The sequence below is a fragment of the Hypanus sabinus genome, chromosome 5 (genome assembly GCF_030144855.1).
Source record: "Hypanus sabinus isolate sHypSab1 chromosome 5, sHypSab1.hap1, whole genome shotgun sequence".
Taxonomy (NCBI): domain Eukaryota; kingdom Metazoa; phylum Chordata; class Chondrichthyes; order Myliobatiformes; family Dasyatidae; genus Hypanus; species Hypanus sabinus.
This window is the reverse complement of record NC_082710.1, coordinates 23033839-23056194: the sequence shown is the minus strand read 5'-3', so window position 1 is coordinate 23056194 and position 22356 is coordinate 23033839. Positions and strand designations below refer to the sequence as shown.

At 39.6% G+C, this 22356-nt stretch overlaps 1 protein-coding gene across 9 annotated transcripts in view; it reads left to right on the top strand.

Annotated features, from left to right (window-relative positions):
* LOC132393988 (adenomatous polyposis coli protein-like) overlaps positions 1 to 22356 on the top strand; it is a 124738-nt gene that overhangs the window by 58382 nt on the left and 44000 nt on the right. For 8 of the 9 annotated variants that reach the window (XM_059969519.1, XM_059969527.1, XM_059969520.1 and 5 more), the window contains 2 exons: positions 1399 to 1489; positions 17465 to 17666. In XM_059969519.1, coding sequence (XP_059825502.1) covers positions 1399 to 1489; positions 17465 to 17666 — 293 coding nt within the window. The remainder of the gene's footprint in view (positions 1 to 1398; positions 1490 to 17464; positions 17667 to 22356) is intronic. The other variant, XM_059969525.1, reaches the window with a different exon arrangement.

Genomic DNA, 22356 nt, shown 5'->3' with positions numbered 1-22356 from the left:
TCCAAATTTTTTATAAAATTCTACAGGATAGCCATCAAGTCCAGGGGCCTTACCAGACTGCATTGAAAAAATAGCTTTATGAATTTCGGCTTCATTAATTTGGGTATCGAGTTTTTTGATCCTCAACAGAAATTTTAGGAAAAGCAATCTTTTGTAAGCATTTATTTCAGAAGAATCTAATGGACATTGAGATTTATAAAGTTCAGTATAAAAATCTTATTAATTTCTTCATATTCCCAAGCCAGAGTAACATCTTTCCTACAAAATTTCAAAATTTGCCTTTTGGCTGTGGCCATTTTTAATTGAGGTGCGAGCAGTTTGTTATTTTTATCTCCAAACATATAAAATTGGCTCTTTAACTTAAGCAAATAGCCTTCAATGGGATGAGTTAGTAATAGGTTAGATTGTGATTGAAGTTCTACCCTTTGTTTGAATAAATCAATATTAGGGGAAATCACATAAATATTATCTAAGTTTTTAATTTGTTTTGAAATCTTATCTAATTCAGCTTTAGTCTGTTTTTTAAGTTTATTCAGCTAAGCTTAAAAAACAGGCTCAATCCTGATTGATATGTTTCTTAGAGTTTGGTACACGGATTTATTCACAGTGTTCTACGGTGTGTTCTAAAGCATGTGTTCTCAGTAGGGCTTTTCACCCATTTGTATCCTCATTCTCTTGATACAAAAACAGTAATCCAACAGCCTATTTGATTATTTTCGGCTGTAATTGAATTTGTATTTCCATCAGTGACCCAAGAGACTGCAAATGCTGAAATGTGGAGCAGCAATCAGTCAGCTGAAGGAGCTCAGAGGTTTGAGTAGTACCCGTGGGGATGGGTGTTAGAATCGGGGGAGAAATTGTTGACATTTTAACTTGAAATCTTGAGAACTCCTCCCCCTCCCCCACGGAAACTGCTTAACCTGCTGAGTTCCTTAAGTAGGTTGTTGCTTGTATTTTGGGTATGTATTTTACCAGAAATGTATTAGGAATATTTTTCCTTCACCTCACATAACAATTTATGGGTAATTAAGGAAAGAATCAGAACACAGTATAGCATTATACTAAGAAACTGGAAATATTGGTACAATAACAGTATGGCCAGTTCAAATCGTAACTCAATTTATAGATAAATTAGTAGCAGCCAAAGCAGTGAAAATCATCTTCAAGTGCTGATTCACTACAAGTATGTGAATTGTTGGTTCTAGATTTAACCTCTGTTTCCTCTGGAAGTAGAAACATGAGGAGGCCACAAATGAGTTCTGTTGCAACTCCTCTTGCTGGTGTAGTGTGCAGTTGGAGGCTCCAGTGTATGGCTGCTCTGCAGTGTGCAGCCTATCTTGTACGTTGGGTTTTGTTATATTTATAGCCATTCTGATTGTGCTTCACTTCGTGCTGCAGGAAGTCCTGAAGCAACTGCAGGGTAGCATTGAAGATGAGGATCTGACTCTGGCTTCTGCTGGACAGATTGATCTACTAGAACGACTAAAAGGTAAGTCTCGTAGCATATACACTCCCATTTTACTGCAGTTTTGGTTTCATATCACTGAAACATATGGCTTCAGTTATAAAGAAAGCATTGGTGGTATTTTCAGATTCATTTTGAAATGCTCTGAGCAACTCATCGGGTTTTTTAATCTGGAATCATCAGTTATGTTTCGATATCTACAGGTTTTGAGGTGCCTGACGGTTTTTTTATTTTGCATTTTCAGTTGGAGTGTAGCAAATACTTTAATGAATATAGAAGTATTCCTAGCTTGGTTTTGAGTGATTTGTTTATATTATGTTACGTATCCCGTAACTGGATAACTTACCAGCAAAGATAGAGAGGTCTGTTGAAGTCTGTTGTCACTATTTTCAAACGTTTTATTCGTAAAGGGACTCAAAAGTAGGGTTAATACATACATTCAGATAGTGCACATTGTCGACACTCAATCTAAAGCGCGGGTATATTAATCATCATCATTATTAAGTGAGCTCTGCTGGTGTCTGGGGTTAATAGATTGTCCGTTGGAAATATAAAAGTCACTCAGAAGGCTGCCGGCCTCAGCCCTTTGAAAATCGCTGTGTTTCACGTGGGGCAACCAAGAGAGAGAGATTGGGGGGCAGAAGAGAAAGAACTTGCCGAGTCTCGATGAATCTTCCGTGAAATCAGGGGAGCGTTGGTTTCCTGTCCCCGATGTTAGTTAAAGCGGTTTTCTGTGATTCCAGCCACAAATTCCAATCCCGGAATCTAACGCACGTGGCTTCCTTCAGAATGGCTTCCCGCTGCTGCGGGACACTCTCGTGTCTTCTTGGTGCGTCTGAGGGGCTGTCCCCCTGAGACTCTCCTTTATACTTCCTCACGGGGTCGCAGGTGTCAATCAGGTTGTGATGATGCAATCTCTCTCTCAACCAGCCCACCTTGCCCGAGGGCTTTTCACGTGGTCTCCATGAGACAATAGTCGCTGTTGTCTTTATTCTGTATCCCTGGTGGTACCTGCAATTTGGCACGTCTCTCTCTCTCTCTCCCTGACTGGGTCTACTGACCCCCCCCCCCCCCCCCCCTTTCGACGGGTGCTCTTGCGATTCTCACAAAGGAGGGGGCTGGGATCATAAAATTAATAATGGGGATAGAGGAGAATTTGTGCTTTAAACAGCTGGAAGGTGCATCAAGATTTTTCAATTTTCAGAAACGTCAGCTAATTATTACTTCTTGTTGCTTGATTGTTTCTATCTGCATCATGTCCTGCAGAACCAGAATGCACTAAGTAACAAAGCTTGCAGTGCAGGTGTTGCTATAAGGCAAATTTTTATTAGTTTCTCTAGCGTATCCCCTTTGCAAACTTGCTCTTGTAAAATTTATCTGTCTAGCATCTGGACCTGCTGTTACTTAGCAGCTTGTTAAATCTTTTTAACCTCTTAAGTTTTTTTGTCTCAGTGTGGGGGGAAAATCTGGCAATTCAGATGAGACTAGGTTTAATCAAATTTGAGCCTCCCATCCTTGACCCTCTCCAGTCATCTTGTGCCCTAACACCACTATGGCCTCGTCTTTGTATTTCAGTGGCAGCAGAAATCCTTGGAGATCAGGCCATTTATCATGCTTTTTACAGACACCCACCTCTCCCAGAAGTTCCGGGAGCCTCCCGCATATTGATAGCAGCTCCCTGATGTCCGCAAATTATATACAATATCTCGGAAATCGATTCTTTTGAGAGCACGAGAGAGAGAGAGAGAGAGAGAGCAAAGAGAGTGTGAGAAAGAGAGAGAGAGTGCCAAGAGAGTGTTCCAAAAAAGAAAATATAAAACGTACTTCACTCCAGACTACACTAAAGTGTACCCCTGCCTAATAGGGGTCAAAAGTAATGACTGTTGCTCACTGCTTTGCAACAGTTTGCAACAGTGACTTTTCTATTGCCCATGGTGGGTTAAGACTGTAAAAGACATGTTGAGGTGAGATTAACAAGTGTCATTCGTTCATTAGCATAGCTAACGTTATTTAAACTAGCTGGCTAGCTGCTAAGGAGCTACTCTATTGCAGACATCCCACCTCTCCCGGAAGTACCCGGAGTCTCCCGCAAATTGATGGTGCTACCTTCCTGAAATGAGTTTTTGCAGGGTGGGATGTCTGCTTTTACAATTAGGTACAGTTGGAAGAAAAAGTTTGTGAACTCTTTACAATTACCTATTTTTATGCGTTAATTTCTCATAAAGTGTGGTCTGATCTTCATCTAAGTCACAATAATAGACAAACCAAATCTGCCAAAACTAATACCACACAAACAATTATACTTTTTTCTCGTCAATACTGAGAACACCATTTAAACAGTCATAGTCAAGTTCAAAAAGTATGTGAACCTCTGAGGTAATGCCTTCTACAAAAGCTATTTGGAGTCGGGTGTGCCAATCAATGAGATAAGATTGGAGGTGTGGGTAGTAGAGGTACCATGCCCTATATAGTTTTAAAAAATCACACAAAATCAGGTTACTGACGAGTCTGCTCTTATTGAGAAAGATCTGTTTATGTGCACCATGCCTCCATCAAAACAGCTTTTAGAGAACTTTAGAAGAATTGCAGAGATGCATGAAGCTGGAAAAATCTTCAAAAGCATTTCTAAAGACCTGAGTGTTCATCAGACCACATTAAGAGAAATTGTCTACAAATGGAGGAAACTCAGTACTGTTGCTACTTTCCATAGGAGTGGGCATCCTGCAGAGATCACACCAAGAGCACAACATACAGTGCTGAAGAAGGTGAAAAACAACCCAAGGATAATAGCAAAAGACCCGCAGAAATCTCTAGAACTTGCTAAAGTCTCTGATCATGTGTACTCTATAAGAAAAACACTTAATAAGAATGGAAAGACGCCATGGATGAAACCACTGCTCTCCAAAAAAAACATTGCTGTGCATGTAAAGTTTGCAAAAGACCATTTGGATGTTCCACAATGTTTCTGGGACAATGTTCTGTGAACAGATGAGACAAAAGTTGAACTTGCTGGCAGAAAAAGGGCATTGCACACCAACACCAAAACCTCATCCCAACTGTGAAGCATGGTGGATGGAGCATCAGAGTTTGGGGCTGTTTTGCTGCCTCAGGGTTTGTTTAGCAATTGTTGAGGGAACAATCAATTTAAAATTGTGTCAAGACATTTTATATGAGAATGTCAGGGTAGTGGTTTGTCACCTGAAGCTCAATAGAAGTTGGATGATGCAACAAAACAAAGATACGAAGCACAAGAGTTGATCAACAGAATGGTTTAAAAAGAAGAAAATTTGTGTTTTGGAATGGCCAAGTCAGAGTCTATACCTTAACCCAATTGAGATGTTGTAGCATGAAAAGGGCTGTTTATGCAAGGTATCATGAAAATATTGATGAACTGAAACAATTTTGTATGGAGGAATGGTCTAAAATTCCTCCTCGATGTTGTGCAAGTCTGATCAGCAGCTACAGGAAATGTTTGCTGAAGGTTATTAGTACTAAAGGAGGCTCTAGCAGTAATTAAATTTACCTTTAGATAGTACACCAATATTTATTCTCATGTACTCCATGGGCAGAACATCCTACATTTTTCCAGTGGTAATATAGTCGTCTGAGTGCTAAACCTGTACCAGGTGGGAAAAAAAGATGTATATGTGAGAGTTATTTAAAATAATTAACACTTCTTTGAATTAATTATGAACTTAAACTGAAGAAAAATAGTTTAAGCATTTTCTAGTGAATTTCATTGATTTTATTTAAAGTAGTTTTAAAATTGAGTTATTTTACTTGTAATATTTATTTTTCATTTTTGAATACTTTAGAATCTTTATGAATGTCAGACATTAATATTCTAATTTTTTTGACAATTTTGACAACTGGTAAGCTGAGGGATATGTCTTAGCTGACTAGAAAGTATTTCTCGGGAAGGGCAGGGCATACCTTTCCTTGTTGGAAAGCCCTTTAAATAGATATTTGCTGATTAGCAGTGAGCTACAGAATCTTCCTGAAGGTGAATGCAGGCAGGGAGTAGCATATATTTGGCCTATTGCTCACAGAAGCAGGTAATTAATTCAGACAGGCTATCAGATACATCTTGAGGCCCATTTGTTGTGCACCGCACTTTTGCATTCACTCTAAAGGGCAGCTGGAACCTTGGTTTGACTCTCCTCTGGTAAAAAGCTTTTTGACAGCAAGTACCCTTAGTAGTTCTACTGACAAGTTTTACTTAAAGCTTTTGTGCTTAAGTGTCTAATGTGGAAGTCTTCTTTCTCTGGGAGTACTACCATCTGAGTCATGACTGATGCTGTTAAAGTCAGCAGATGGAGCAAAGTTGACATGACAGCAGTTCAATCAAATTATTGATATGTAGCTCCTGTTGCTTGTAAAGAGAAAAATTTTCCACATTAACACAAGTAATTCTATGATTTTTCAATGTACTGTTACTTTCTTCGTGAGATTTTTTTAAACATTTCCTTTACAAATTTTCACTAGGTGAAAATACCACAAGATGGCATCTCAGACTATACAGAATTTTAGAGGCAACTTGATTGGTTCATGCCACAAACAAGTGAAAGCTTGGTAATTCCTGCAATTTGCAATATGAGATTGTGGCTTACATTAATGTTTTTCTTTGCTCAGTTCCTTGATCAATGGTTATACCAAAAAAGAAATTTAAGTCTCCTAATCTGAATGCTCAATTAGCTGAAATGGAAGTTATCAGCATTCACTAAATTCGATTCTTAAAAGGGTGACACCTTGAAATGTGACATTTTCTTGTGAGATGACTGGTGCCAAGAAGTATGTCTGCAAGATGCAGGATTTGTAAATCTGTGCCAGTTCATAGAGCCACTCACTTCCCTGTTGCCTTTTCTCCTCAGATTCCCATTAATTCTGCCACCCACACTATATGTAGCAATTTACAGCCGCCAGTTAACCTCCTAAATTGGACACCTTTTGGGTTGCATGTAGATGATGGAGTTTTTGTTAGCATAGAAATCTGAGTATTCAAACCAGTATACAAAATACGAGGTTCGATAGTAGCAGGGGTGTATATTGTCACAACTAGATGGTACTGGAAGTGGTGAGCTTACCACTTTATCTCACTGGTATTAAAACGTCATGAAATTTCTTGAACAAATGATTCACTGAGGTAACATGTTTTAGATAGACATTTTGAAGAACTTAAAAACTTGACATGAGTAAGGACGTCATTTGGATGAAATATAAGGTCTCCTTCACTGATTACCACCATACAAACACATCTAATCAAGTTTATTCACATTACAATGTTCTTCCAACACTTTATTGCTTCATCTATACGATCTGAATTTTGTTATTAATATAGATTCTATATTATCCAATACTGGAAGTAACTTCCAGGGTTCTTTACATATCACCGTACATGATGTTTTTTCTCTTCTGTTCTAAATACCTTGCATTTATTTGTGACACGGTACTCTCATTCTTACAGGAAACCATCTTATTCAATCCTTTCGTAAGTTTGTGGTCATGTTATGATTTTAGTTTTGTCTCTTTGTTATAATTTGTTATTTTCTTAAAAATCCTGTTTTAAAGTTGATGTTGCATTTTACTGTTGCATTTTTGCTCTTTTCGGAATCTGTCTTTTGCTTTCACTGGTCCTGTGCTCCTCTGTGCCACTATGTACATCTGCATGAGCCCATTTCTGAACTTACCAATTCCGTTCTGTATATTTTAAATCAATGATACCTATGCCATTGTGTGCAAAATGAATTGCTTTTCAAAAAAACCATTTCTCTACCTTTGATATGAACCTAGCAGAGAAACTCTGGCTGTTCCCAGGGAAGAGGACAGATTGGTGAGAGTCTGCAGGTTGGAGGGTCAAGACAGTAAAACATGGTGTTGCTGGTAAGAAGCAGTGTTTGGAGCTTCATTTGATGGCGTGTGCCATGTTGGAATATGGGGAGAGTTACCATTAGTTTAAGGGAGTGATTGAGAGATCAAGGTCAACTACTTGTTGAGAAAGGGTACGCAATTGAATACTCAGGAGGTTCCAAATGTCAAACATTATGACAAAGACCAAATCAGCGAATTCCTTATAACATTGTTACGCCTAAAGGTTCGCGATCCGCTGGTAAGACAGGAAAACGTAAATTCCCCTTCCCTGTTTCAAACTTCATTTATTAGGACAGAACAGAGCAAGCATTAAAATATTGCGGTGAACATCCCATTCTGCCAATCTGTGGCGCCGTCTGCGATCCAGCCCATCGATGAGGTCTCAGTAAACACCCACTGAGCCCACTGACTGTTCTACTTTTATACCCACTCCATTGATATAAAATGCTCTGGTAAGTGAGCCAATACATTAGCATGAGCTCAAACCACCGAATCAATCATCACTTGTCACCACTCTTCACAAGTCCCGTCCCTATGTTCACATGAGTTATATATTCTTATGGTTGTATTTGCACGGTTGCTCTTTGTATTCCTGGAAAATTCCTGGAATATAATATTGTGTACCATTTTTAAGGTGAATTAAAAGTGTTGGGATATTAATAAAATAATATCCACTGGCCAGGAAACTGCTGGTTCAGCACCACCAAAGTCCCTGGTAAACCAGATTATTGGAGTATTTATATTACCCACGGACTGAGGGAGTTCAAATGACTTTTGGCTTCAGTTCACTTGTAAGACACACACAAGCGTTTTGCAGTAGAATTTCTGTATTGGATGAATTTACACAAGGAACTTCTGTTTGTCTTTTTGAGGATGTGTCTAGTAGACATGAAAGAACTAGTTGATGTAGTATATATAGATTTCTGAAAGGCTATTGATAATGCTCCACACTGGAGGTTAATGTAATGATCTGAATCAAGTGTTTTTGCTGGCACAAAGTCTGATGGGTATGTAAATTGTGACAAAAACACTAGAACACAACCTGTAAAAGGACAGAGTGGGCAAGGAATAGCAGATTGAGTCAAAATGTAAGGTTACCTACTCTGGAAAGAAAAGTAGGTAATCAAGCTATTATTTAAATGTAGTGCAACTTCAAAATACAGTGGTTACAAAAGCTTTGGGACCCTAGTACATGAAACGTAAAACATGATCCTCCCATAATCCTCTCGTATCCCTTTTGCCAATCACTTTCCAGCTCGAAGCTCCATCCCTTCCCCTCCTGTCTTCTATCATTTCAGATCTCCGCCTCCCCCTCCCACTTTCAAACCTCTTACTACCTCTTCTTTCAATTAGTCCTGACGAAGGGTCTCGGCCTGAAACGTCAACTGTACCTCTTCCTATAGATGCTGCCTGGCCTGCTGCATTCACCAGCAACTTTAATCTGTGTCGCTTGAGATTCCAGCATCTGCATATTAGCTCTTCTTTACAAAAGGTCAGTGGCTGAATCCCTGGGCAAAAGATTTGTAGGTTGGACTAATGGAGTTTTGACAAAAGATAAAATCGAGACTTAAAATTTTGGAAGAGACTGACAGGGTAGATGCTGATAGATTTCTTTCCCTAATAAGAGTATCTAGAACTATTGCACATAATTTCAGAATAAAAAAGTAACACATTTCAAGTAGAATTTTTTTTGTTGAGTAGGTTGTGGAGTTCATTACCTTAGAAAGCTGTGGATGCAGAGTTATTTAATATACTCAAGGAAGAGATAGAAACTCTTACACTGAAGGGGTCAAGGAAGTGAGTGTATTGAGGCCAGGCCTCAAATTGTGGAGCAATCTTGGGGGCATTTGACCTACTCCCATACCTGTTTCATTTTATTCTCATGTTTATGATCTGTGGAATATGTGGAATTGGAGAATTAAACTGGTGTGGATTGAAAAAAAGAAAGACAATAAACAAAGGTAGGAACTAACAGGCCGTTCTCAGGTTGGTAGGCGGTAACTAAGGGTTTCTACTGGGATTGATATCTGGCCCACACCCATTCGCAAACTATGTGCTGGGCTCCAACTATGCAGTGAGTGCCACTTTATTAGGTACAGGATGTACCCAGTGGCCACTCAGTTACTATTGAGTGTATGTTCATGGTCCTCTGCACATCACTATTGCACCGTCTGGTTATTTGAGTTACTGTGCCTTCCTGTCAGCTTGAAACAGTCTGGCCATTCTCCTCTGACTTCGCTCATTAACAAGGCATTTTCACCCGCAAAATTCACACTCACTGGATTTTTTTTTGTTCTTTGTAGCATTCTCTGTAAACTCTAGAGATTGTTGTGTGTGAAATCAGCAGATCAGCAGTTTCTGAGATACTGAAACTACCCCATTTGCCACCATCAAATATTCCATGGTCAAAGTCACTTACATCACATTTCTTCGCCATTCTGATGATTGATCTGAACTACTTGATCATGTCTGCATGCTTTTATGCATTCAGTTGCTACCACATGATTGACTGATTAGGTATTTGTATTAATGAGCAGGTGTTCAGGTGTACCAAATAAAGTGGCCACTGAGTATTATTTCCAAATTTGCTGATGATATAAAACTAGCTGGAGTCATGCATAGAGAGATGGATATAAAGAGATTTGCCATGGATAAAGACAAACTCAGTGAATAAGCAAGAACATGACAGATGAATATATAATAGGAAAAATGTTAGGTCATCCACTTTGCAGAATATTTTATTAAACATGACAACTGAATAATATTGATGTTCAAAGGGACCTGACTCTGCTTGTAAATGTCACAGAAAGACATTCATTTGAGTTCCGACCGCCACCTGAGCCCATCCCATTTGACTGGGTTTGACCCCTCTCCCTCTCTTCCTGCTGCTACCATAGGGTGGATGGTGCAGGAGTCCTGGGTCCACCTTGAGGCACTTGTTGCCTTTCTGCTGTCAGGCTCTTGGACCAGCCTCATTCTCCTTAGCACTGAATGGACGCTGCAGTTAGGATCTGCAGCCAACAGGATCCGAGACCAGCTTCACTTGCCTTACCGCTGAACTGGCTCCATGGCTGTGGACTCATTTTGGTGACACTTCATGGTCTGTGTTTTACTTGTTTACTTTTTCTATTATTTGCATGATTTGTTCCTTTTTCATACTTTGGATATTTGTCGGTCTTTGTCGTGTGTAGTTTATCGTGGTTTCTATTGTGTTACTGTGTCTTGTGGCTGCGTGCAAGCAGATGAATCTCAAAGATGTATATGGTGTACGTACTTTGATAATAAATTTACTTTGAACTTTGAAACCTACTGAATATTGAAAGTCCTGGATACAATGACATGGAGAGTACATTTAGTGGTGGGAGATTCTGGGACCCAAAGTGACAGCTTCAGAATAGGACATTCTGTTAGAACAGGAAAGGGGAGGAATTTCTTCAGCTGAATCTATGGATTCACCTATTCCATAGGTAGGTGGAGAATCTGTAGAATTCATTGCCATAGGTGGCTGTGGAGGCTAAGTCATTGGATATATTTAAAGTGAAGGCTGATAGGCGCTTGCTTAGTAAGAGCATCAAAAGTTACATGGAAAAGGCAGGAGAATGGGGTTTGAGATGGAAAATAAATCAGCCATTGTCGAATGACAACGCAGACTCAATGGGCCAGATGACCTAATTTTGCTTCTGTGTTTTATGATTTTATGGTGATAGGTGAGACCAGATGAGGGGGAAGACTTCAAGACCTCATTGACTTAAGGAAGGAGGGAGATGTGTGTGTTCCTGTCTGCATCAGTGGTGTTGAGGTTTAGAGCCAGTTCCCAGGAGTGAACTTCAATAATATAGTCTGTTCTGGCCCAACTAGTTGATAATCACGACCAAGAAAGCTCACAAAAACGTCTACCATCTCAAGAAACTAAAGAATTTGGCATGTCCTCATCAACCCATATAGAAGGCATTTTAGCTGAATGCATAATGGCTTGGTGTGGCAGCTTCTTTGGACATGACTACAAGAAACTGCAGGGATTTGTGTTCACAGCTCAGGACATCACAGGAACCAGCCTTCCCCTATGGACTCTGTTTATACTTGATGCAGCAGCATAATCAAAATCCCCCACCTATTCTGGACATTCTCTCTTCTCCCCTCTCCCATTAGGCAAAAGATAAAAAGGCCTGAAAGCACATCCCACCATGCTCAAGGACAACTTCTATCCCAGTTATTCGACTCTCGAATGGTACTCTTCTATGGACACTTGATCTCACAATCGACCTTGTTATGATCTTGGACTTTATTGTTTACCTGTATGATACTTTATTGCAGCTGTTACAGCTTATTCTGTATTGTTATTGGTTACCTTGTTCTGCCTCAGTGCACTGTGTGCAATGATTCGATCTGTATGAATAGTATACATACTATTTTCATTGTATCTTGGTATGCGTGACAATAAAAAACCAATACCATATTTTCAAAGTTTGTAGGAAATCACTACTGCCTGGTGATCTTAATCTTTGAAGGTGTTTTTATTCCGTCAGACAGCTACAGGAAGAGGCGATTTCATCATTAATACCTCTATTTGCTGAGTGGCATTTCCTGCAATGTAAAATGCTCTCAGAGTCTTCTCATGGGGCACTAATTTCAAGGGGTGTAGTTGTATGGGGGGAGGAAATTTAGAGAGAATCTGTTTTGTGGATGTTTAGTATGAGACCCTTTTTCTTCTTTCTCTGCAATAAGTAAGTCAACAATAATTTGGAGTTATGCCTTTGAATGTTTGTATACTGAGTTACTGCATGGTACTTGAAGCTGCTCCTTTTATTTTCTTTTGAGTTGTCGCACAATAGAACTGATGTTCATTATGCCTTAAGTGAACAGAATCTAGTTCTTCACTAGGAAGAGGTGGTCATGAAGGACACTTGTGGTAACTTCCCTGGAGACGAACGGCAAGGAGACTTGTTAACAGATTTGGATTCCTTGAAGATGATCACAATTACTTAGTCTCTGAGATCCCCTGATGTGTGCCTCTCTTCTAGATTTGCAAGATGCTGTTGGTGATTGAATTTCCTGTGTGCCAAATTTTAGAATTTCAACAGTTACACAGTTTGGTTTAGAGGCATTGTTGCCACTTGGCACTACTATCACTGTCCAGGTGTGGCAAGATTGAATGGGATATTGTACTGTAGGTTGGAGTTGAGGCCAGCCACATTAAGGTATAAGTCTTGATTGAGGAGTTTTTGAATTGCATCTTCATATGGACAATTACTGTCTTTTTATATTTGGATAAACTCTTGTCTGATCTTGCTCTCAATGTGGTGGAACTTGGGTGTTTGTGCCATGGGTGTTCCTAATGCATGCCATTTTTATCACCTTGTTAGCGTATTACCTGGACTCCTTACATAATCTGTCCTTTAGGTCACAGGTTTTGTTGGACCTTATCCTTCAACTATCTAGAGGTAGGGTTTTCTTCCACTTAATATATGGTTTGTTGGATCCAATAGTGTCATTTTTCTGCTTAATTATTTTATTTTGTATTTAGATTTGTCCTGATGTTTTTCAACAGACAAGTCAAGATACTCTTCAAGGTGTTAATTGTATTTTGGGCAGTCCAGACATTATGGACACTGTAGATTATGAGTTTTCTGATTGTCTCCTGAAGTATTATCTGAGAGCTGTCTTTGCAGGGTGTTTGAGTCTTGTACAGATGTGCACAGCAATTTGATCAGGATGTAAGTCACTTGTGGAATACCTTGCCTCTGATCAGTTGCATCTTCAAACTTGAACCGTTTTCATTTCAGTACTTGGATTAATATCATTTTGAAGATTTTAAGAAGTTTTTAAGAAAGCTTTTTTAACCGTCAGGGTGTTGATGATAGTGAATTTGGTGGAAACCCCTTGGAATGTCTCGGAGAAACGGGGAAGCCTGTCGTGTTATAGGTGACTATTACCTTGTATTACCCCCAAACAGTAGTCTGGATGTAGGGTATAAGTTGAATCAAGAGTTAAAATTGGCTTGTTGCAAAGGTAATGCTACAATTGTTATGGGGGATTTCAACATGCAGGTAGACCGGAGGAATCAGGTTGGTACTGGACCCCAGGAAAGCGAGTTTGTGGAGTTCCTCCGAGATGGATTCTTAGAACAGCTTGTACTGGAGCCTACCAGAGAGAAGGCAATTCTAGATTTAGTGTTGTGCAATGAACCGGATTTGATCAGGGACCTCGAGGTAAAGGAGCCATTAGGAGGTAGTGACCATAATATGATAAGTTTTAATCTACAATTTGAGAGGGAGAAGGGAAAATCAGAAGAGTCAGTATTACAGTTGAACAAAGGGAACTATGGTGCTATGAGGGAGGAGCTGGCCAAAGTTCGATGGAACAATACCCTAGCAGGGATGACAGTGGAACAACAATGGCAGGTATTTCTGGGAATAATGCAGAAGGTGCAGGATCAGTTCATTGCAAAGAGGAAGAAAGATTCTAAAGGGAGTAAGGGGAGGCTGTGACTGACAAGGGAAGTAAAGGACAGTATAAAAATAAAGGAGAAGAAGTATAACATAGCAAAGACGAGTGGGAAGCCGGAGGATTGGGAAACTTTTAAAGAGCAACAGAAAATAACTAAAAAGACTACGCGGAGAAAAAATGAGATATGAAGGTAAACTAGCCAAGAATATAAAGGAGGATAGTAAAAGCTTCTTTAGGTATGTGAAAAGGAAAAAAATAGTCAAGACCAAAATTAGGCCCTTGAAGACAGAAATGGGTGAATTTATTATGGGGAACAAGGAAATGGCAGATGAGTTGAACAGGTACTTTGGATCTGTCTTCACTAGGGAAGACAGAAACAATCTCTCAGATATAATAGTGGCCAATGGACCTAGGGTAATGGATGAATTGAAGGAAATTTATATTAGGCAGGAAATGGTGTTGGATAAACTATTGGGTCTGAACGCTGATAAGTCCCCTGCATCCCAGGGTACTTAAGGAGGTGGCTTTAGAAATCGTGGACGCATTGGTAATCATTTTCCAATGTTCTATAGATTCAGGATCAGTTCCTGTGGATTGGAGTGTGGCTAATGTTGTCTCACTTTTCAAGAAAGGAGGGAGAGAAAAAACAGGGATTTATAGACCGGTTAGCCTGACGTCAGTGGTGGAAAAGATGCTGGAGTCAATTATAAAAGATGAAATTACAACACATTTGGATAGCAGTAACAGGATTGGTCCAAGTCAGCATGGATTTACAAAGGGGAAATCATGCTTGGCTAATCTTCTGGAATTTTTTGAGGATGTAACTATGAAAATGGACAAGGGAGAGCCAGTGGATGTAGTGTACCTGGACTTTCAGATAGCCTTTGATGAAGTCCCATTTGGGAGATTAGTGGGCAAAATTAGGGCACATGTTATTGGGGGCAGAGTACTGACATGGATTGAAAATTGGCTGGCTGACAGGAAACAGAATAGCAATTAACGGGTCCCTTTCGGAATGGCAGGTGGTGACCAGTGGGGTACCGCAGGGTTCAGTGCTGGGACCGCAGCTGTTTACAATATACATTAATGATTTAGATGAAGGGATTAAAAGTAACATTAACAAATTTTCAGATGACACAAAGCTGTGTGGCAGTGTGAAATGTGAGGAGGATGTTATGAAAATGCAGGGTGACTTCAACAGGCTGGGTGAGTGGGCAGATGCATGGCAGATGCAGTTTAATGTGGATAAATGTGAGGTTATCCACTTTGGTGGTAAGAACAGGAAGGCAGATTATTATCTAAATGGAGTCAAGTTAGGAAGATCTAGGTGTTCTTGTACGTCAGTCACTGAAAGCAAGCATGCAGTGTTACTCCTGTGCCCCAACTCGAAGGGTACAAAGTAGCCCCCTCCTTTTTGAGAATCGCAAGATCGCTATTAATTCAGGTCAGGAGACCCAGGAAATGAGAGAAAGACATGCAGAATTCACAAAGGGGTTTGGAATGTCCTGGCCCCTCAGTGGTACAAAGCCACAGGAAACGGCTATTGTCTCTTGGAGACGGAATTGTGTATTGAGTACTGTACTTCATGGAAGCCCTCAGGGAATGATCAGAGGGGGTTGGTGGAGGGATTGCATGATCCCAACCTGATTGACATCTGAGACCCTATGAGTCAGGATAAAAGAGGGTCTGGGGAACAGCCCCTTTAGACGCACCAGAAGAAACGCAAGAAATCCCGTAATAGTGACAGCCGGTGGAAAGCCCATGTGCATCCTTTTCCATTTGCCTCGGAATTGGTGGGCCTTACCACGGAAGAACGGCTTTAGCTAAAACAAAGGAGAAATCAGCCCCAACAACTCTCGAAGTATTGACATCATAAAAGGAATGGGCAAGTTTTAAACTCTCTCTCTTGACGCCAACCAAAGGCTGCAGCCTGCATGAACTTGAGTGACTTTTATATTTCCATTGGACAATACATTATCCCCTAGACAATGATAGAGCTATTTCTTATTGATTATTATTATACCTGCGCTTTTAGATTTAGTATTGACGACGTATATTATCTGTATGTTTGCATTGATATTGTTTTTGTGTATTTTTATCAATAAATACGGTTAAAAATAGTACCATAAGACTTCAACGGACCTCTCTATCTTTGCTGGTAAGTGACCCAGTTATGGGGTACGTAACAGCAGGTACAGCAGACAGTGAAGAAAGCTAATGGCATGCTGGCCTTCGTAACAAGGGGAATTGAGTATAGGAGCAAAGAGGTCCTTCTGCAGCTGTACAGGGCCCTGGTGAGACCACACCTGGAGTACTGTGTGCAGTTTTGGTCTCCAAATTTGAGAAAGGACATTCTTGCTATTGAGGGAGTGCAGCATAGGTTCACAAGGTTAATTCCCGAGATGGCGGGACTGTCATATGTTGAAAGATTGGAGCGACTGGGCATGTATACACTGGAATTTAAATGGATGAGAGGGGATCTGATTGAAACATATAAGACTATTAAGGGATTGGACACTCTGGAGGCAGGATGCATGTTCCCGCTGATGGGTGAGTCCAGAACCAGAGGCCACAGTTTAAGAATAAGAGGTAGGCCATTTAGAACAGAGTTGAGGAAAAACTTTTTCACCCAGAGAGTGGTGGATATGTGGAATGCTTTGCCCCAAAAGGCTGTGGAGGCCAAGTCTCTGGATGCTTTCAGGAAAGAGATCAATAGAGCTCTTAAAGATAGTGGAATCAAAGGTTATGGGGATAAGGCAGGAACTGGATACTGATTGTGGGTGATCAGCCAGGATCACAGTGAATGGCGGTGCTGGCCTGAAGGGCCGAATGGCCTTCTCCTGCACTTATTGTCTGTTGTAATATTCATGATAAATATTTGCTTATCAGCATAACTCTAGATGTTGTCTACATCATGTTGCATGTGGACATTGACTACTTTATCATCTGAAGATTTGCATAGACTAAATATAATAATCGGGTCATCCCAGCTATCATGATGGAACAAATGCTCATGGACAAAAGGTGAAGCTAAGCCTGTGATTCAGTATAGGAGTTGAAATTGTCATTATCAGCCATAATACCTTTCTGCTGGATGACATTTCACGCATTTCAGAGTTTTTCACATTGTTATTGTATACCTTTTGCATTGAATTGTCATAGAACTGTAAGAGGGAATTCGGCCCATCAAACAGATATCAGATTCATCTGTGGGTTATGTTATTCTTCAAGTACTAAATTTTTGAAAACAGCAATTGAATTTACTTCTACTGCTCTACAAGACAATGAATTCCAAATCAGTGAAACATTGCATTGCTGTTGAGGGAAACACACTCTCATCGCAAAACTGGTTTTGTGTCCACATCTGGGCCAAACCGTAACATGATATGATATGAATGCCCTTCATGATACCTAAGTTAATCATAATGGTCTTCATTTTTTCCTTCACTGAACAAGCGCTGTCAGCTAGCACTAGTGATAATAGTGCACATTTTTACCTGTAGATTTCTGGATAGTTTCTTCTGAGTATTCGGATTCATTCTATAGTAGGTTGTGTTATTTTAAGAATGTTTTCACAGTTGTATGGATTTTAGATGAATTTTTCTTAATTCATAATAATCTTTCTTAATTCCCAAAACATTTTTTTACAAAATGCCTGATAATATGTATAATTTTATTTTTCAGAACTGAACTTGGAGTGCGTAAATTCACCTGCAATAAAATTATGGCCAAAGATGTCACTGCATTCATGTGGAAGCCGAGAAGGATCAGTGTCTGGTCGGTTGGGAGACTGTAGTCCAATTCCATTGGGTTCAATTCCAAGAAGAGGATTGATCAATGGAAGCAGAGAAAGCACTGGGTGCTTCGAAGAATTAGAAAAAGAGAGGTACATCTTGATTTATGTCATTGCTATTATTTTAGGGTATAATTAGTTTCTTTAACTCAGAGCAGAGCAGGAATTCCTGAATATATTCTGAGTTAGCCGTGCCTTTAACTCAAACTTTGTGCTGTTGACATGCTTGCTAACATGGGCTCAAAACATGTGCAGACTTATTAATTATCTTTAATATGTAACAATACATATTTCCCATCCAACACATTTTACTATTCTCACATTTTTCGTTTTAAATATTTGTTAAAATTTTGTGTGAAACTACAGTGTGAACTGAACTATTGCAACATTTTACATTAAATGGTATCAGAATTCTAACTCAAATAACTTGTTTTTTTTATTTTGCTCATTATGTGTAAATGTAGGGTCGTTCACAGTCTTCTCAGTGGATGAGATACTGTGCTCAGTCTTTTCCATTTACCCTCTTACAAAATCTCCACTACATTGCTCAATCTTTTTCTTAACCTTCAGTCAGTATGATTTGTTATCAATCCATTGTTAAGGACCAACACAGTGTGGTATATCCAGAACACTATAATCTTTTCCAACCCTACTTGGAGATATTGACTTCTCAGTGCTACAACAAAGTTCAGCAATTCTGCAAATGGAAAATTGTAAGACTTTCTTGGAGAACAATACCCATTACTGTGTGTAATGTTCCTGAAGGTTTTTATCTTTAAATATATTGTACTGGTATTTGCTTATTATTGTCATATGTACCAAGATGCAGTGAAAATATTTGTCTTACATACTGCTAAAAAGATCAAGTCATTACACAGTGCATTGAGCTAGAATAAGTACTAGTTTTGATCTACGTAACTGAGCTGCACTTGAAATTATCCAGACTTCTTTCAGAATGTCTGGAATAGCTAATGAGGAGAGTAACATGCAGAAATGCACTTCTTTTAAGTTTTAAAGCCTGAGATTGTCAACACATTTGCAGATCCTTTCCAGTGCTGTAGGTTAGGGATATAGTTATAAGCAGAATCTTGAAGAGTATTGGTTACAATTTAGAAATAGATCCAATTGATGCTTTTCATTTTCAAAATGCTTATGGCATGGTCTTCAGTGATGCCTCTGATTAGCCACAATGGATACAAGGCTTCTTTAAAATTCTTTTATGTAATAGAGAGGATCTGAAAGTTTTTGCTTTGAAAGTTGCACCTTTTGAAGGGAGAATTCTGAGGAACAGCATACAACTTCTATGCAAGCATTGTATATTATGTGCTTACTTCGAGCTCTCTTTATAAGTTCTGATAAATAAAGACGAATCTTTATGATTAATTAATACTTCCACATTGTTGACGTTTCCCTCTGAAGTTCACATGCCATTGCCTTTAACAATTTCTGTTTAAAATGCACTGTCACTGAGTTAACTTCAGTACCAGGGCAGTAGATTTTCTGGATTATTGGATGTAATTAGAACCACAGCAGAGCTTTAATTAATTGTTTTTTAGCTGTTGTGCAGTATTATCTTAAATTCCTCAGTGATCTGTTAGGAGTGGGGGAGGGATGTGTGTACAATAGCCACCAGGTTTCCTGCATTACCTGCCTTCTATTGTACTGGTAGTCACTCATTCCCTTCCTGCTTTTGTGTACATTTTACTTGTGCTTCAACTGCAGAATTAAAAATATACGATCCTTTTAGGAAAGGACACTAATACAGTACAGAATACGGCAGATGTGATGTCACTGATGCACCATACAGTATAACTAAAGCATACCCTCCATACTTATGTGTTCAGTTCCCAACACTAAAAAATCTTTTATCTTTCTTAAATACTTGTATATAGTACACCAGCCTTTTGTGAATCAGATACGAGGGAACTTGGGTCCCTCGGTATCTTAGAGCTCTACAATCACTCAGGGTTCATTTTTTAAAAATTAATCACGGGACAATTTACAATGACAAATTTACCTAACAGCTGGTACATTTTTGGACTGTGGGAGGAAACCGGAGCACCTGGAGTGAAATCCACATGATCACAGAGAGAACGTACAAACTCCTCAGAAGCAGCGACGGGAACTGAACCCCCAGTCACCTGCACTGTAAAGCTTTGTGCTAACCACTACACTACCATGCCTCCCTGGATAATGCACATTTTAAACTTCTTCAATTTTATAGTTTTCCACATTATACTCCATTTGCCACATCTCTTGCCACATCTTACCTTTCCAAACCTGATGAAGGGTCTTGGATTTATTCCCTGCTGATTTATTCCCCACCTTATATGCTGCCTGATTTGCTGAGTTCCTCCAGCATTTTGTGTGTGTTACTCAAGATTTCCAACACATGCACAATCCCTTCTGATGATCATTCTCTGCCCATCTATCCTACCCCTTTTTAGTCTCCTCTATCCATTTCACGCTTTCCTCCTATCTTCACGCAGTGGCAGTCGGTTCATTCATCTAAATTGAAGAAAGTTACAGCGCTGGCTCCAAGCCCAGTGCCACACCACATTTTTTTTTATCTTACCAGTGTAAAAAAAAACAAATACATATGCTCTCTATCTCCTATTAACTAGCATGAATATTCCATTCATACCAATATATTGTCTCTTAAACTGTGGGCTTTTATTTTTTTTTACTATAATCTTTGGTGTCACACCTAACTTCACTTTCTGGAAATTTGAACTTGTGCATTACTTATTCATAGAGCTCCAAAAATTTGTCAAACACGATTTTCTTTTCACAAAAGACGGGGACTTTGCAGGAAGATTTTGAATTTTCAAGCTCCCTATTATAACACTTCTAATAATAATAGCATTTTTGCTGTGATGTGTTAAGCTAGTTAATTCTTACTATCTCCCATTTTTTAATATGTTACATATGCTACTTTCCAAGCTAATGGCACCTTTGCTGAACCTGGAGTAATTTGGAAACAAAACCAGTGCCTCACTAAAAATTATCCCTAGCCACTTTAAGACTCTGCAGTGATGTCCATTATGACGCTGATAACCTTTGCAACCAAGGTTGACTCCCATCTGGATCAGAAGTCTTGCCCACTTGCATTGTGGTTAACCTTTCCTGTAGTTTATCTTTATTTTAGTCCGTCCAAAGTCTCAGTGATATACTGAGTTTCCAACAATCTCTTCCTGAGGAAAGGCTGATGTAAAGTGATCATTTAGCAACTCAGACATGTACTCTGTGTTCATCTGATTGCCTCTTTCTTGTGAATTTCACCTCTCATGTGATGATGCTTTTCCTGGTTAGGTGGCTGGAGGATATTTTTGTATTTCCTTTTGTGATTGCTGTCGGTGGTGTGCTTTCTCTTTGCATACGTCTCTGAATGGCTTGCAATCACCCTGTTTCTTGTGTTAACAATCTAACTTCCTATTTTTGTTAAGCAACCTACTCTCCCATCCTCATTTTCTGTCAACCTTGTGTGTGGTTGATGCAGACACAAAAAACATCAGATGCTGGAATCTGGAACAATTCTGGAGGAACTATTGCATCAAGCAGCATTTGTGAGAGGAAAAGAATTATCGATGTTTTAGGTTCTGTAGCAGGACTGAGAGTGGAGAGGCAATATGGCAAGTGAGACTTGGTCACAGGAGGGGCAGGACTGGTAGCTCAATGTTCCAGGGTTCCATTATTTTAGATGTGATAGAGCAGGTGGGATTAAAGGGGGTGGCATTACTAATTGGGAAAAATGTCACAGCAGTGCTCAGACAGCACAGCCTGGGGAGTTTGTCTGTTGAGACTCTATGGGTAGAACTGGGGAATAAGAAAGATACGACCATGTTAATGGGATTATATTATAGATCTCCCAACAGTTGCAGGATTTAGAGGAACAGATTTGTAGAGAGGTCGCAGACTTTTGCAGGAAACAAGGTTGTGTTTGTAGGTGATTTTAACTTTCTACGTATTGACTGGGATTCCCATACTGTAAAAGAGCTCGGTGGGAAAGTTTGTCAAATGCGTTCATGAAAGTTTCCTTAATCGGTACATAGAAGTCCCAGCTAGGCAGAGTGCGGTACAAGATCTATTAGGGACTGAGACCGGGTAGATTGACAGAAGTTTATGCAGAGGAACACTTTGCATTGAGTGATCACAATACCATTTCTTTCAAGGTAATTATGGAAATGGATAGGTCTGGTCTTCGAGTTGAGATTCTGAGTTGGAGAAAGACCAATTTTGATGGTATCAGCAAAGATCTGGCAACTGTATATTGGACAGGTTGTTTCTGGCAAAGGTGTACTTGATACACGGGAGGCCTTAAAAAGTGAAATTTTGAGAGTGCAGAGTTTGTATGTTCCTGTCAGAATGAAAAGCCAAGATAACAGGTTTATGGAACCATGGTTTTTGAGACATTTTGAGGCCTAGCCTTGAGACTTCAGGGAAGGTCATTTGATTCCAAACAATTGGTTTATTAATCATTACAGGATGTCCCTCTGGTGCTTTCTGCTTCCCCACCCCCTCCCCCATTTCCCTTCTCCTTTTCACAACCATGACTCCCCTCTCTCTGACACCTGCCCACAATAAAGACCCATATCAGAATCAGATTTATCATGACTCATATATCATAAAATATGTTTTTTGTGTCGCAGCGGTATAGTGGAACACATAAAATTACTGCAGTACTGTACAATGAATGAATGAGGTAGTAAATTGGATTAGACCTTGGCTTCACGGGAAAAGCCAGAGACTGGTTGCCTCTCTGAGTGGAGGCCTGTGACTAGTG